General features: G+C 35.4%; 1 protein-coding gene across 1 annotated transcript in view; it reads right to left on the bottom strand.

The window, feature by feature from the left end:
* Window positions 1-15,665, bottom strand: part of LOC110445369 — a gene marked incomplete at its 5' end in the record, with an annotated part of 208,636 nt that overhangs the window by 95,182 nt on the left and 97,789 nt on the right. Inside the window, 9 exons of the mRNA XM_021489943.1 lie at window positions 341-421; window positions 2,818-2,898; window positions 4,554-4,922; window positions 9,320-9,439; window positions 9,884-9,994; window positions 10,922-11,281; window positions 11,988-12,110; window positions 13,039-13,149; window positions 13,686-14,033. Coding sequence (XP_021345618.1) covers window positions 341-421; window positions 2,818-2,898; window positions 4,554-4,922; window positions 9,320-9,439; window positions 9,884-9,994; window positions 10,922-11,281; window positions 11,988-12,110; window positions 13,039-13,149; window positions 13,686-14,033 — 1,704 coding nt within the window. The remainder of the gene's footprint in view (window positions 1-340; window positions 422-2,817; window positions 2,899-4,553; window positions 4,923-9,319; window positions 9,440-9,883; window positions 9,995-10,921; window positions 11,282-11,987; window positions 12,111-13,038; window positions 13,150-13,685; window positions 14,034-15,665) is intronic.

Here is a 15,665-nt window from a genome sequence, read left to right as displayed (position 1 = left end):
TATTATAGTGGAAGAAGTTCACGCTACTCATTATAGAGTGAGACAGGTCACGTTACTTATTATAGAGGGAGACAGTTCACATTACTTATTATAGAGGGAGACAGTTCATGTTACTCATTATAGAGGGAGACAGTTCATGTTACTCAGTATAGAGGGAGACAATCCATGTTACTCATTATAGAGGAAGACAGTCCATGTTACTCATTAAAGAGGGAGACAGTTCACGTTATTGATTTTAGAGGGAGGAGTTCATGTTTATTATTGTAGAGGGAAAGAACAAAAAATGCCCTTTTGAATATAAGTTAAAGTTTCACGTAAACAACATTGAACAAAGAGTCACCTGAAGAGTTAGTCGGCGATGTAGTCGAATTCACAGAGGCAGTTGTATTTTCTGGAGACATTGTAGTTGTATTTGAAGATCCTACAACACATAACATATATGTTACTGATTTTAACATTTAAAGTCAGTCAATTATAACGTTATTCTTTTTGAAAAGTAGAGTTTATATTCCAAATTTACATTGTAGAGAAAGATAACACTTGTCAGCAATATCTGTGAAAAAATAATGACAGAATATCTCATAGACAAGTTCAATGATGTGTCAGATTTAACATAGCGATGTTTGCTGATCGTGTAATCAATTGTCATAGAACATAGCCCGTTCTTGTCACTCATTTTAGAGAAATACAGTTAACGGTACTGATTATAGAGGGAGAGAACATATAATTACTTAAAGACAGTTCACGTTACTGATTATAGAGGGAGAGAAAATATCGTTACTTAAAGACAGTTAACGTTACTGATTATAGAGGGAGAGACATTATCATCACTTAAAGACAGTTAATGATACTGATTATCGAGGGAGAGAAAATATCATTACTTAAAGACAGTTAACGTTACTCATTATTGAGGGAAAGCAAATATCATTACTTAAAGACAGTTAACGTTACTGGTTATAGAGGGAGAGACATTATCATTACTTAAAGACAGTTAACGTTACTGATTATAGAGGGAGAGACATTATCATCACTTAAAGACAGTTAATGATACTGATTATAGAGGGAGAGAAAATATCGTTACTTAGAGACAGTTAACGTTACTAGTTATAGAGGGTGAGAAAATATCATTACTTAAAGACAGTTACCGCTACTGATTATAGAGAGAAAAAAAATATCATTACTTAAAGACAGTTAACGTTACTCATTGAATATAGTGGAAGGGACAATATCATTACTTAAAGACAGCTAACGTTACTGATTATAGAGGGAGAGCAAGTATAATTACTTAAAGACAGTTAACGTTACTGGTTATAGAGGGAGAGACATTATCATTACTTAAAGACAGTTAACGTTACTGAATATAGTGGAAGGGACAATATCGTTACTTAAAGACAGTTAACGTTACTGAATATAATGGAAGGGACAATATCATTACTTAAAGACAGTTAACGATACTGATTATAGAGGTAGAGAAAATATCATTACTTAAATACAGTTAACGTTACTCATTATTGAGGGAGAGCAAATATCATTACTTAAAGACAGTTAACGCTACTGATTATAGAGGGAGAGAAAATATCGTTACTTAGAGACAGTTAACGTTACTAGTTATAGAGGGTGAGAAAATATCATTACTTAAAGACAGTTAACGCTACTGATTATAGAGGGAGAAAAAATATCATTACTTAAAGACAGTTAACGATACTGATTATAGAGGGAGAGAAAATATCGTTACTTAAAGACAGTTAACGTTACTGATTATAGAGGGAGAGAAAATATCATTACTTAATGACAGTTAACGTTACTGATTATAGAGGGAGAGACATTATCATTACTTAAAGACAGTTAACGTTACTGAATATAGTGGAAGGGACAATATCGTTACTTAAAGACAGTTAACGTTACTGAATATAGTGGAAGGGACAATATCGTTACTTAAAGACAGTTAACGTTACTGGTTATAGAGGGAGAGAAAATATCGTTACTTAAAGACAGTTAACGTTACTGAATATAATGGAAGGGACAATATCATTACTTAAAGACAGTTAACGTTACTGATTATAGAGGGAGAGAAAATATCATTACTTAAAGACAGTTAACGATACTGATTATAGAGGGAGAGAAAATATCATTACTTATATACAGTTAACGTTACTCATTATTGAGGGAGAGCAAATATCATTACTTAAAGACAGTTAACGTTACTGATTATAGAGGGAGAGAAAATATCGTTACTTAGAGACAGTTAACGTTACTGATTATAGAGGGAGAGAAAATATCATTACTTAAAGACAGTTAACGTTACTGATTATAGAGGGAGAGACAATATCATTACTTAAAGACAGTTAACGTTACTGGTTATAGAGGGAGATAAAATATCATTACTTAAAGACAGTTAACGTTACTGATTATAGAGGGAGAGAAAATATCATTACTTAAAGACAGTTAACGATACTGATTATAGAGGGAGAGAAAATATCATTACTTATATACAGTTAACGTTACTCATTATTGAGGGAGAGCAAATATCATTACTTAAAGACAGTTAACGATACTGATTATAGAGGTAGAGAAAATATCATTACTTAAATACAGTTAACGTTACTCATTATTGAGGGAAAGCAAATATCATTACTTAAAGACAGTTAACGTTACTCATTATTGAGGGAGAGCAAATATCATGACTTACATACAGTTGACTGTTTTGTTTATAGAGGAAGAGGAATTATAATGACTTGTTGAAGAAGACAAAAGTAATAATTTACTGATTGATTGTTACAGTTAAAAATGGACAATTAAAATTAACGAAAAGGTCACCTGAAGAATTAGTCGATGATGTAGTCGAATTTAAAGGAGCGGTTGTAGTTTCTGGAGGTAATGTAGTCGGGCTTGAAGATCCTACAACATATAACATATACAGTAGTCCCCTGTTGTACCGCCACCTTTTGTCCCGTGCCAATTTTGGCGTTATAACGGGGGTGGCGATACAACAGGTTTTCACTAAGACAGCCAAAACACATGTGCCTAAAACGTACATCTATTTGTAACAAACACTGTATATACATACACATATATTTATTTTGAAATGAATGGAAACACGTGATATATATCATTTGTAGCTCTTAAAAATTATAAGTTAATAAAAGAATGTACATTTGTACAATTCACCGACTGTAACACAATCCGGGATGCGGCGTGCGGACACGTATAGTCGTCACATGTTTTTAATGATTTTAGCATTTGAAGTCAATCAATCATTACGGGTTTTTTTTTACAGAGAAAGTGATTATGTCCGAATTCTACACTTTTCACATGGAGGAAAAGGTTTGTCCATGATAAAGGGAAATAACATATCAAAATCACTCATTGACAAATTCATTGATGCGTCAGATTTGACATAATGATTTTGTTCAGGGAAATAATGTAATCGATTGGAAAGGGAGATTACTCATTTTTGTTACTCAAATTAGACGGAGAAAAGTGTTGTAACCCATTGAAGAGCTACACTACGCAGTGACCCGTTGAAGTTGACATGATAAGAATATTTGTTAAATTGTGATAAATAGCGGTAATTTATGCAATAACTTGTTCTAAATTGGGTGAATTTTACATTCGTCAAACAAGCCATGAACTCGAAATAAACATGATTGTACACACAAAACCTAAAATTGACTCTTTGCAAAATTAACATGTTAATAAACATATTCATGAATGTGAAGAGGAAAACTTAATCAAAATATCAAAACCTAGTCTCCAAACGCCACAGTAACGTTTTGCGCAAGTTTGTCCACCAATCTCGTGACATTATGACGTCATGTTACTGTTTTAGTGTTATAAAATGCGATTATGACGTCACAATGTTGTCCTTTTGAATTAAACCTTCAGAGCCCTGACGAGTAAAAGCAGCTAGTTTTGAAGTCGATCATTAGGTCTTATTTTCTCTATACTAACCTAATTCACATTGATATCTGTTCTTTACCACAGAAAACATGTTTTTTTAATAAGAAGATTTTGTTTTGTAGTTTAAACATATTAGGCCTTTGTAAGCTAGAAGGTGTGTCAAATTGATTTATTTAAATATTTGGAATCACTCAATCCAAGCAAAACACAAAAAGTGACCAATAATGGCTCTAGGCCTGATGTCAAAGATCTTATTTGATATTTCATGTTGTGAGAAATTGAAAATACAATTATTTCAATAATGTTACAATACCCTGAGTATGGTGTAAGAACTTTTGTTACATCAGATATTTTGCAGAATTGTTTACCTCTTTATTTTGCAAAGTACCTAATACTACAATCTTAACAATTCCAAAACCATTATATAGTACTCTTTTTTATGAAATCAATTTCTTAGAAATTCCCCAATCATCATGCTTACATTTGATATTCGTTACGATTTTCACAATGAATTTATCAAAAACGAAATGTCATTTTCATGAAAATTGATTTGTTCTGCGGAACGATTTTTGAACTTTTAACAAATCTACCCGCCACATTGTCCTGTGGTTATTACCATGTTCACACATGCCCTCCATCATTGTGGTTATTACCTTGTTCACACATGCCCTCCACCAGTGTGATGTTGTCCAATGCAATAAAGCTCTGGAAGGTCGTAGCGCTAAATGTTAATCGAATTTTTGAAGTTAGGTATCCTGTATTCACTTCATAAACTTGCCAAACTGCCTGTTTCTTTTCTTTTTCTTTTATCTCCAATATCATCTTCTTATATTCATTTTCCTGATGCAGTTCAACTTGGAGTTTTGAATGGGAGAAAAAGTATGGGTGAAACCAAGCTAATGACAAACGCAGACAAAAATAATTGCCATGAACAGAGGGTCGATATCGAGGACTTGAAAGGCCTACGTTTCTAAGATATGTGTTAGGACATCCCATGTATAGGAAACTGCCAGATGCAGGATCTGTAAATAGAAAAAATATATTGATGATGTCATTTTTACCTACATCCTTATAAATGAATAATAAATCACGTATAGGTATGTAGTAGTGATATTGACATGGTGTTTCTAGAAACATCAGTTAAATACTAACTTTTTTACGTCACTTCAATTGTAATGTCACAATAAAATGCTCTCTGCCAAAAACAGTTTCTCTTCACGATTTGTTTATACCCTGTCTTTTTTAATTATAAAACGATGATAATTGTATATCTTATATAACAATCAAGGACTTTCATTTCAGTGAATATGGATTTTTTTGGACCTAAAAAGTCATACTGACCTCATATTGGTCTCAGTCGATATAACTTTCTGAGGTCCATGTAATTTTATATTAATCTTAACAAAAGCCTTTAATTGATAAATACAAATTAAGTTACTTTGAATATACCAGACAGGGAATGACTTCAGCCTTTATTATATTCAATGAGAGCGGTTAGAATATATGTTATTACTTTGAAATGGTCAGGGAACCTGTATGTTTGCTACATCATGAATACAGCATGCAAACTTTGAAAGCTGTGTACATTTTATCCAATTAATTAATATATAGGCCATATATTAATTAATTGGATAAAATGTACACAGCTTTCAAAGTTTCAAAGATCCACAATAGAAATACAAACAGATAGCTACACATCATCATTATCATCATTATTGACAGAAGACTACAGTATAAACCTAAATTCTACAGAATCACTTCAAAGAACTTGCTAGGACACCATCCTCTTTATCACATGATTACCTCAAGGTAACTGACAGGACCCCTTCCTCTTTATCAAAGATTATATCAAGCAAACTACTAGTACCCCTTCCTCCTTGTCACAGGATGACTTCAAGGAACTTGCTAGGAGCCCTTCCTCTTTATCACATGATTACCTCAAGTAAACTACTAGGACCCCGTCCTCTTTTTCACCAGATCACCTCAAGTAAACTGCTAGGATCATATTCTCTTTAATCACAGGATCACCTCAAGTAAACTGCTAGGCCAATATTCTCTTTATCACAGGATCACCTCAAGTAAACTGCTAGGACCCCTTCCTCTTTATCACATGATAACCTCAAGGAAACTGATAGGACCCCTTCCACTTTTTCATTGGATCACCTCAATGAAACTACTTGGACCCCGTCATCTTTTTCACCAGATCACCTCAAGTAAACTGCTAGAACCCCTTCCTCTTTATCACATGATTACCTCAAGGAAGATGACAGGACCCTTTCCTCTTTATCACATGATTACCTCAAGTAAACTGCTAGGATCATATTCTCTTTATCACAGGATCACCTCAAGTAAACTGCTAGGACCCCTTCCTCTTTATCACATGATAACCTCAAGGGAACTGATAGGACCCCTTCCACTTTTTCACAGGATCACCTCAATGAAACTACTTGGACCCCGTCCTCTTTTTCACCAGATCACCTCAAGTAAACTGCTAGAACCCCTTCCTCTTTATCACATGATTACCTCAAGGAAGATGACAGGACCCTTTCCTCTTTATCACATGATTACCTCAAGTAAACTGCTAGGACCCCTTCCTCTTTATCACATGATTACCTGAAGTAAACTGCTAGGACCCCTTCCTCTTTATCACATGATTACCTCACGAAAACTGATAGGACCCCTTCCACTTTTTCACAGGATCACCTCAATGAAACTACTAGGACCCCGTCCTCTTTTTCACCAGATCACATCAAGTAAACTGCTAGGATCCCTTCCTCTTTATCACATGATCACCTCAAGTAAACTGCTAGGGTCATATTCTCTTTATCACATGATTACCTCAAGTAAACTGCTAGGACCCTTTCCTTTTTCACCAGATCACCTCAAGTAAACTGCTAGGACCATATTCTCTTTATCACAGGATCACCACAAGTACACTGCTAGGACCATTTCCTCTTTATCACATGCATTAATGTCCTACCAGATCATATAAAACATACTACTCTCAATTTGTGTTGTAGACAGCATCAGCTATACATTAAACAATATATAAGAGTGAAGACGCCTTCAAGTTACAATAACAAAAGTCACACAAAGATGCAGAATAATTTGGAAAAGACTGGCTAATAGCATTTTGCCAACACAAATAAGATATTACTTCTACATCAAACCAATTCGCCAAAATAACATTCACTTTCAAGCTCCATGGCCACACTTTACAACAGTTACGGCCTAAATAGAAACCGGGTGTGTTTGACGTAGCACCTCAACGTCCCGATAAAAAAAAGTATTGATAATTTCTTCTGAAATATAAATTTAAAGAAGATCCTGGAGAATATATACTGTCCCCATTTACAAATGAAGATGTGTTAATTGTTTTATGTATTTCAATAAAAATATTATATATAAAAATTGTGACTGTGTTAAGGTGTAAACACACGCATTGCCGCTGTAGACCTATTCTACTGATTATAGTTGATTGAAGTTACTGTTTTACTTCCTCGACAAAACAAATGTAATGTTGGCCTAGCACTTGCACAGCTTAACAACCTTATATCGAACAAACTGAACAATCAAATCGACATATATGCAAATAAATGGTCAAGTTTTGTATAAAATAACATGCATACAAATCCAAGTCGGACCAGGATGTGTAAATTGATTTTCTATATGTGACCCTTACAACACAAACGAAATCAACCACATCTAAAAAAACAACCATACAGAGCTGTATGAAACATCAACAATAGATACTGAAACGCAAGTTAAATACACGGTATACTGGACAAACTTTAAACATGTAGACAACATCAAGTAATCCATATCATACGCCATGTTGCAAAAGTCACGGGAAGCATTTCCCACCTATCAGAACTCTAAACCAGACAGCCACACCCCTAACGTACTGACATTTACCAGACAACCGCACCCCTATACGTACTGACATTTACCAGACAACCACATCCCTATACGTACTGACATTTACCAGACAACACACGCCTATACGTACTGACATTCACCAGACAACCACACCCCTATACGTACTGACATTTACCAGACAACCACACCCCTATACGTACTGACATCTACCAGACAACCACACCCCTATACGTATTGACATTTACCACAAAACCACACTCCTATACGAACTGACATTTACCAGATAACCACATCCCTATACGTACTGACATTTACCAGACAGCACACCCCTATACGTACTGACATTCACCAGACAACCACACCCCTATACGTACTAACATTTACCAGACAACCACACCCCTATACGTACTAACATTTACCAGACCACCACACCCCTATAAGTACTGACATTTACCAGACAATAACACCCCTATACGTACTGACATTTACCAGACAACCACACCCCTATACGTACTAACATTTACCAGACAACCACACCCCTATAAGTACTGACATTTACCAGACAATCACACCCCTATACGTACTGACATTTATTTGTATCGTAAGGTGTGAAACTATACATTATAGTAATTGGTTCTTTATTCTTAACTTCCATTAGTTTCAATCAAAACTTATTTTGAACTAATTGAAATTGAAAAGTATGATAGTTTATAATACGTATTTTGCCGTAACTTGTTTTTATGTAAAAACATGAGATTATCAATGCTGAAACAGGGAGGAATATTATAATCTGTTCTTCCTTTTGGTGTAAGGCAGAAGAATCTCTAACATAAGGGTAATTTTTTAACTTGCCGCGTGCACGACTTAAAGAATACTCCCCCGAGGCTTCAGATTTTACTGTATTGCTTCTCAAAATGGGAATGATTACATTTCTCCCACGTAAATACAACTGGTAATTTGATGAAATGCTTACGTGGATTTCATAATATCAAACATGTAGTGTACATGAGCTGATAAAATCAAAATTTGGTGACACTCTTCTAAAAAAATTCTGGATCCGCCCATGGATCTGGTATTGGTTACGTGACGTCATACAATTGTTATGACAGGGGAATCCCCCAGTCGTAACCCTAGGTTAAGGCGGACATATCGTTAGCTGACAAGAGTGTGGGTATGTGTAATGGGGGAGAAATGAGTGTTTTACCGCAATCGAGAGTGATGCCCCAGTACGAAATGAGTGTTTTACCGCTATCCAGAGTGATGCCCCAGTACGATATGAGTGTTTTACCGCTATCCAGAGTGATGCCCAAGTACAAAATGAGTGTTTTACCGCTATCCAGAGTGATACCCCAGTACAAAATGAGTGTTTTACCGCTATCTAGAGTGATGCCCCAGTACGAGATGAGTGGTTTACCGCTATTCAGAGTGATGCCCCAGTATGCTATGAGTGTTTTACCGCTATTCAGAGTGATGCCCCAGTATGATATGAGTGTTTTACCGCTATCCAGAGTGATGCCCCAGTATGATATGAGTGTTTTACCGCTATCCAGAGTGATGCCCCAGTACGATAGTGAAGGCGTCCATTGCCAATGGTAACCGTTGTTTGTGTCGTTGTTGTAACCACACATATCATCATCAAAGCTACAAGTTACGTTAAGATCTGAAAATAAATAAAATGTATATTTAATAAAGAAATTCATAAATTATGTAGGTTGACAAATATAGACATAAATAGATTAATACAAACCATTTACAAAATTTGTAAATATGTATAACACGATATCCAACATGCATGTTGAGAATATACATCTTAATACCACTATTTAAATGCTTGCAAATATATTTCAGTAATTTTTCTTAGTCAATTGAAATTATATACCAAATAATACAAATATGTATGCATTTTCTCATAGTTTGTAAAAGCAAATCTTAACGATTGTAAGATATCATAATTTCAATCAACAGTCCAATGGGAAAATGAATAGAGGAAAAACGTTATGAGCGTCTAAATATGTTTGTATTGTTTACGACAGAAGAAATTGTCTGGTAGACTGTCTACTTCTGGAGACAAAAGTATTAAGTCTACGAGGATAAAACATCCTACCACAGCCGTACTCATCCTCGCCGTCGGGACAGTTGTTGTACGAGTTACATCGAAGGTTGTCAGGGATACACACGGAAGAGTTATGACACAGGAACTCGTTGTGGCCACACCCTGTAAACAAAACAGTAAACGGCGTAGTATGCTTCACACACCAATCTATACTATTAGTGAACTATGTAAATCTTCTCTCACCATTCTGTGATGGAATAGTATAGTAATACAGTTTCTTTGTGACGAAAACGTTCGTGCATCATTAATAGCAGATGAAAGAATATTATTGAATGGGCCTTATGATCCGATTCAACCGAAGTAAGATAATGATTTTTTTTTATCTTACACTTTTGTCACCTACGCTAGAGAGAAATAATTCTTAATTATTATCAAATACGCAAAGGAATAGGAGCGCAATTCAGATCATCCACTGTAGGGGGCGATAACTCTGGTCACCAGTTGTGAAGGGAGATAACTAAGGTCACATACTGCATAGGGAGGCAACTCAGGTCACCATCTGAAGAGTACTCTAACTTTGATAACCCAACTAAGCGGGAAATAACTAATGTCACATACCATAGATGGAGAAAAATAATGTCTCCCTATATACAGGGAGATACCTCAGATCAGTTATTGTTAACAAATCTGTCATGTTGCTGTAGGGGGATAATTTAGGTCACCAACTAGTACCGTAGACAAATAACTACCGTTACCTACCGTAGAGGGTTTGGAATGACTGTCTTTTGTGTTTGCTATTAGCAGCTATAGTTATATAAGGACGCTAAAATAACCCCACCGACCTGCGGCGAGCACCTGAAAACTACTCCAACCCTTGACCCAGTGGTGGAGGGCTAGTGATCCTAGACAGCCAGATGCCTTAACCACTCTCGGTTATCATGATCTGTATCTTAGAGGGAGGTACGTTAGTCGCTCCATATATAGGAAATTCATTCATGTCCTTGCTTTTAAAGGGAGATAATTCAGGCCACCCTTTGTATCTAGAGGAATGTAAACTCATGTTAATCAATGTTGAGGTTTATAACTCACCAACATTGTCACACGATTTGCCATGTATCACGCTCACATCGTCAAGGCACGTCATAAAAGATAACGTCAAAAAGTAATCTCCTGCCTCAAAAACAAGACTATAGTTTCCCGGAGGAATATCCAGTAATTGTCGATACCAGCCTTGCTCCTCTCCGCCATGGGAAATGCAATCACCGATCCGATGTATGCCACCATCACTGTATTTGATGCTTGCACGCAGGGGAATGTCATTTTTACCTAAGACGTAGAATGTAAGACAGCTGTGTTTGTCTACATTGACTTGGGGACTTTCCATGTACTGTAGAGTGAATCCATTCGTGTCCGTTGGGGCTACGCCATAGGAAAGTATCATACCAAACCCTACAAGCAGACAAAAATGCTCAGTAACTACACTGAAAACAGCAAGATCGAAAAGTTTAAAAAGAAATACGTATGTCTTCTGGCAATTCCTGAAAATAAACATGAAATTAAATATACAAAACCATGAAAAAAATAAGATCATAATTCAATAATACCAACTCATTTGAGAAACTATTTTTGCTTTTAGTATTTTTGCTTGAAAGATAGCGTCTATCATATGTAGCCATATTGACTATATAGGTCCTAAACATGAGGGAAATGTTACCAACTGCCTCTTTTTCTCGAGGATTTCCTTAAAATGCAACAATGAAATCGTCTCACATAAAAAAATATGAAAAAGGCACAAACATCACCGCTTAATTCGAAAAATGACCGGCCACAAACAGAAATATTTTAAATGAAAATCTGTAATTATTACAACCTCAGAAAAAAAATCGCCATGACGGTGTAAAAAAACCTTAAAAAACCCAGCAGATTATATAGAGTCTGTCCAATTCTCAGACAGAATATTTGTCGTTGTCACTGACTTGCCTGATTTAAACCAGGGACCTTGGTACATAATTGGGTATGAGATACAACTGTTGATACAGACGGACCTGAGTTAAAAAAAGTCTTTTCTAACATACTTTCTCGAGATATACCAGACTTTTTCTTACAGAATTACCTCTGCAGTTAGCGATAGCACTATTATTTGTGATATACGTACCTGAGCCATCTCCACTTGTGTGGTCACATACACTTGTTTGGGAAATTTCACTCATGAAAGTCCGGTATCCACACTTGTTCGGAGTTTCAAAGGAACAGTTGAAACTATCAGCTACCAACGAATCTGTTACAATACACATCAAAGTTTTGATATATTTTTTTTTTACATATTATCGATTTAAATCATATAATAAATATATAATACTTATCAATTAAGTGAGGCAATGTTTTTAAATAAGTAAAACGTTTGTTTTCTGTTACATGTCTGAAAAAATTAATTTTCATTTGTTTGATGTTTATATAAAAGAGTGATTCAATATTCAGCACTGCTTCCTCAAAAATGGCCAAAACTAGGACCGGGAGGGTAACCAAAAACAAACAACAGTTGTTGTTGTGGTCTAACAGAAAATGAAACCACAGACAGAAGCTGATATGTTGTTTTGGTCTAACAGAAAATTAAACCACAGACCGAAGCTGATATGTTGTTTTGGCCGTACAGAAAATGAAAACACAGAGAGACGCTGATATGTTGTTGTGGTCTAACAGAAAATGAAACCCCAGACAGAAGCTGATATGTTGTTGTGGTCTAACAGAAAATGAAACCCCAGACAGAAGCTGATATGTTGTTGTGGTCTAACAGAAAATGAAGCCACAGACAGAAGCGGATATGTTGTTTTGGTCTAACAGAAAATGAAGCCACAGACAGAAGCGGATATGTTGTTTTGGTCGAACAGAAAATGAAACAACAGACAGAAGCTAATATATTGTTTTGGTCTAACAGAAAATGAAACCACAGACAGAAGCTGATATGGTGTACATTAGTTTGATGAGAATATATTCGATAAAACGTATCATTTCGTTAACCATTAACATTCAATAATTGATTGAATATACACTTAAATATACAGTGAGTGTTATAATATATTACAATCGGTGTTTGTAAGCTCACCATTATCATTAACAATATCTGCAAAGAACCATTAACATAAAAGTGACAAATGCGAATTATTCCCTATATCTATTTGTTTTTCTTACACTTTTTATGTACATACCACATTGATACTCATCCATGCCGTTAGGACAGTGTTCTATACCGTCACACACGTGTTCCATAGCGATGCACATATCATCGCTACCACAGGAGAATAGATTATCGCTGCAAACTGGAAGCAAACAATACGACCACTTCTATATCGCCATACACGAATGTTTTCGTTTAAAATGAAAATAGTGTATTTATTTCACATTTCAAATTGCACCCAATGTTACACAATATACCTTTGCCTGTCTTTCTACGTTTCCTTTGAATGGATATTTATTCTTTTGACCTCTAGTAACACATATAAAACTTCGTTCTGTATGGACTTTGAATAAAAAAAACATTCAAACATCCCTCCATCATTTAATGAAATTTCTCAACCAAGTTGGCGATTAAATATCATTTCATTGGTCAACAACATAAGTTATTGGAATAATTCGGCCGGGTAAAAAGGTATGCTAGGTGCGAGAGGCATGGTATTTCAGTGGAGACAGCGCCATCGCAATGAAGCAAATGGTCCACCATACCGCCGCCAGAACATATACACACCCATATATTACACACAACCAATAAATGAACTTAATTGTAAATGGGACGCTTAGCATGACTAATCTAAACTAAATGTCAACTTTATTGCTATATATATTCAAAATGGCTTACCAACAGGCTGACAGCTGCCTTCCGTGACCCGTATGTTGTCTATTCCATACTCTGCTACATTGTCGGCAATGGCCTGAAACTGGAACTTGAATTTGTGTCCAGGAACATTGAACCGACGCTCTAACCAGTCGTTGGAGTGATATGTGATCTTCATAGCTTCCATTGGCATTGGGTCCTCGTATAAAAGATCAAACCAGTTAACCTTGATGTAGCTCGTGGTATTAGCTACAGAGAGTTTCATAAGGTACGTGAACGCCACGCAGGAAGAGGTGCTGGTTACCACAGTCGGAGATAACACCGAGCGATACTGGTACGTAGAAAATGTCGTATGGATAGAAAGATAATGTTCTGTAAAAAAACAAAATCAATCACGTCTTGATGAATCGATTTGAAAGGGTGTTGATCTTGGCATATACTTATACAACCTTATTGATTTTACTGCCATCTGTTTTTAAACGTCGTAAAGCAAAGGCGCTGTACTGGTAGATTAGCGCAATCCTACTTTAGCGCAATATTTAAAGTGCGAAAAACGCCAAAATACGACTTCAACAAAACATATGTACATTACGTTTAAGTATATTGTTTAACTAGAGAAAAACGTTTAAGAATTATTTGGTTGGCATATTTTTTATCAAATAGTAATAGTGAATTTTGGTACACCTATTACTGAATATTTTAACTCTTAACTGATTCGTTATGAGTTATGTCACGCTAACAGTTATACCTTTTCTAGTAATATAAAAGTATTCTCAGTTCTGATTATTTCCAGAGTCGTCTAAATGATGATTATTTTGCCTCTGATTTACATGGATACTGCAATGCATTTAATTTCATATGCTCTCTATATTTAAATTCGTATTACGCTTATCTTACGAACTATGCTAGGTCTTTGTGTGATATGAAGGTCAATGATTTTGATTATGTTCATTAGAGTGCCTTGGGATTATGTTGTCAAAACCCGCGTTCTCGATACGAGGACAAGACATTACTGGAATTGGACCTAGACTTACATGGCGAATGCCGTTAATGTTCACATGTCTGTGCATTGCTCATATTTAGTGATAGTTTTATCGATTTTGAGTTCAAAATATAGTGTTATTGACACTTTTGTATTCTCTTGACCACAGGGAACTGAATATTTGTTACAGCAATATTTGGACCTTAACTGAAGTGTCCAAAATCAAGCAAAACGTTTTAGGGGTTAAGATCAATAGTTGGTACACACGCCGCCACCTGCAATGGTTAACATCTAAAAGAAAATATACGTTTTGGGGTGTTTATATGGATATGTTGGTGTTGATGTTAATTTCGTGCTTTTCGCGAAGTCTAAATCATTTTGGGCATTTGATCATTTCGTATCTCAAATAAGATGTAACGGCATAATATAATATAAAGCTTTGAAGAAAATAATAATAAGAATAATATTTAAACATAACTGTTTGTTTTCAATTAATATATAAGCCCTAATGGCCTGATATACAAGTAAATATTATGAACGCAAAACACTCAAATGCTATTGTACCATTAAAGGTAATGTTTGGTTATTACAATAGGTAAGAAATTCCTATAAACGGCCAATTAAAACTAACATGCTGAACAGGGTAACGTAGTCTCAAGGTACGAGATACAAGAAACTTTATTTAAAGTTGCATACATGTAAACAAAGAACATTAGCTCTTGAGAGCTATTATTGCGACAAACATATTTAAAATAACATTAACATGTTACATCACAATTTAAGGGAGATAATTACATATTTGGGATTTATTTTAGGAAAATGGTGAAAAGACATGATTTAAAAAGAAAAATCCCAGGGTGGGGGTTTCTTGAGGCCTAAAAATCCCCTATGGATCCGACACTGATAAGCTTGACTATTTTATTGATTGGGGAGAAAATAGGTTTATAAATTTAATATCATTTCACGACAATTCTCACCTAAACATTAAATTAGTGCTTTCAAGTTTGCAATACATGACTCAA

This window comes from Mizuhopecten yessoensis, unplaced genomic scaffold (assembly GCF_002113885.1).
Source record: "Mizuhopecten yessoensis strain PY_sf001 unplaced genomic scaffold, ASM211388v2 scaffold2249, whole genome shotgun sequence".
NCBI classification, from domain to species: Eukaryota; Metazoa; Mollusca; class Bivalvia; order Pectinida; family Pectinidae; genus Mizuhopecten; species Mizuhopecten yessoensis.
The sequence above is the reverse complement of the archived record's forward strand: the minus strand, read 5'-3'. Positions and strand labels throughout refer to the sequence as shown.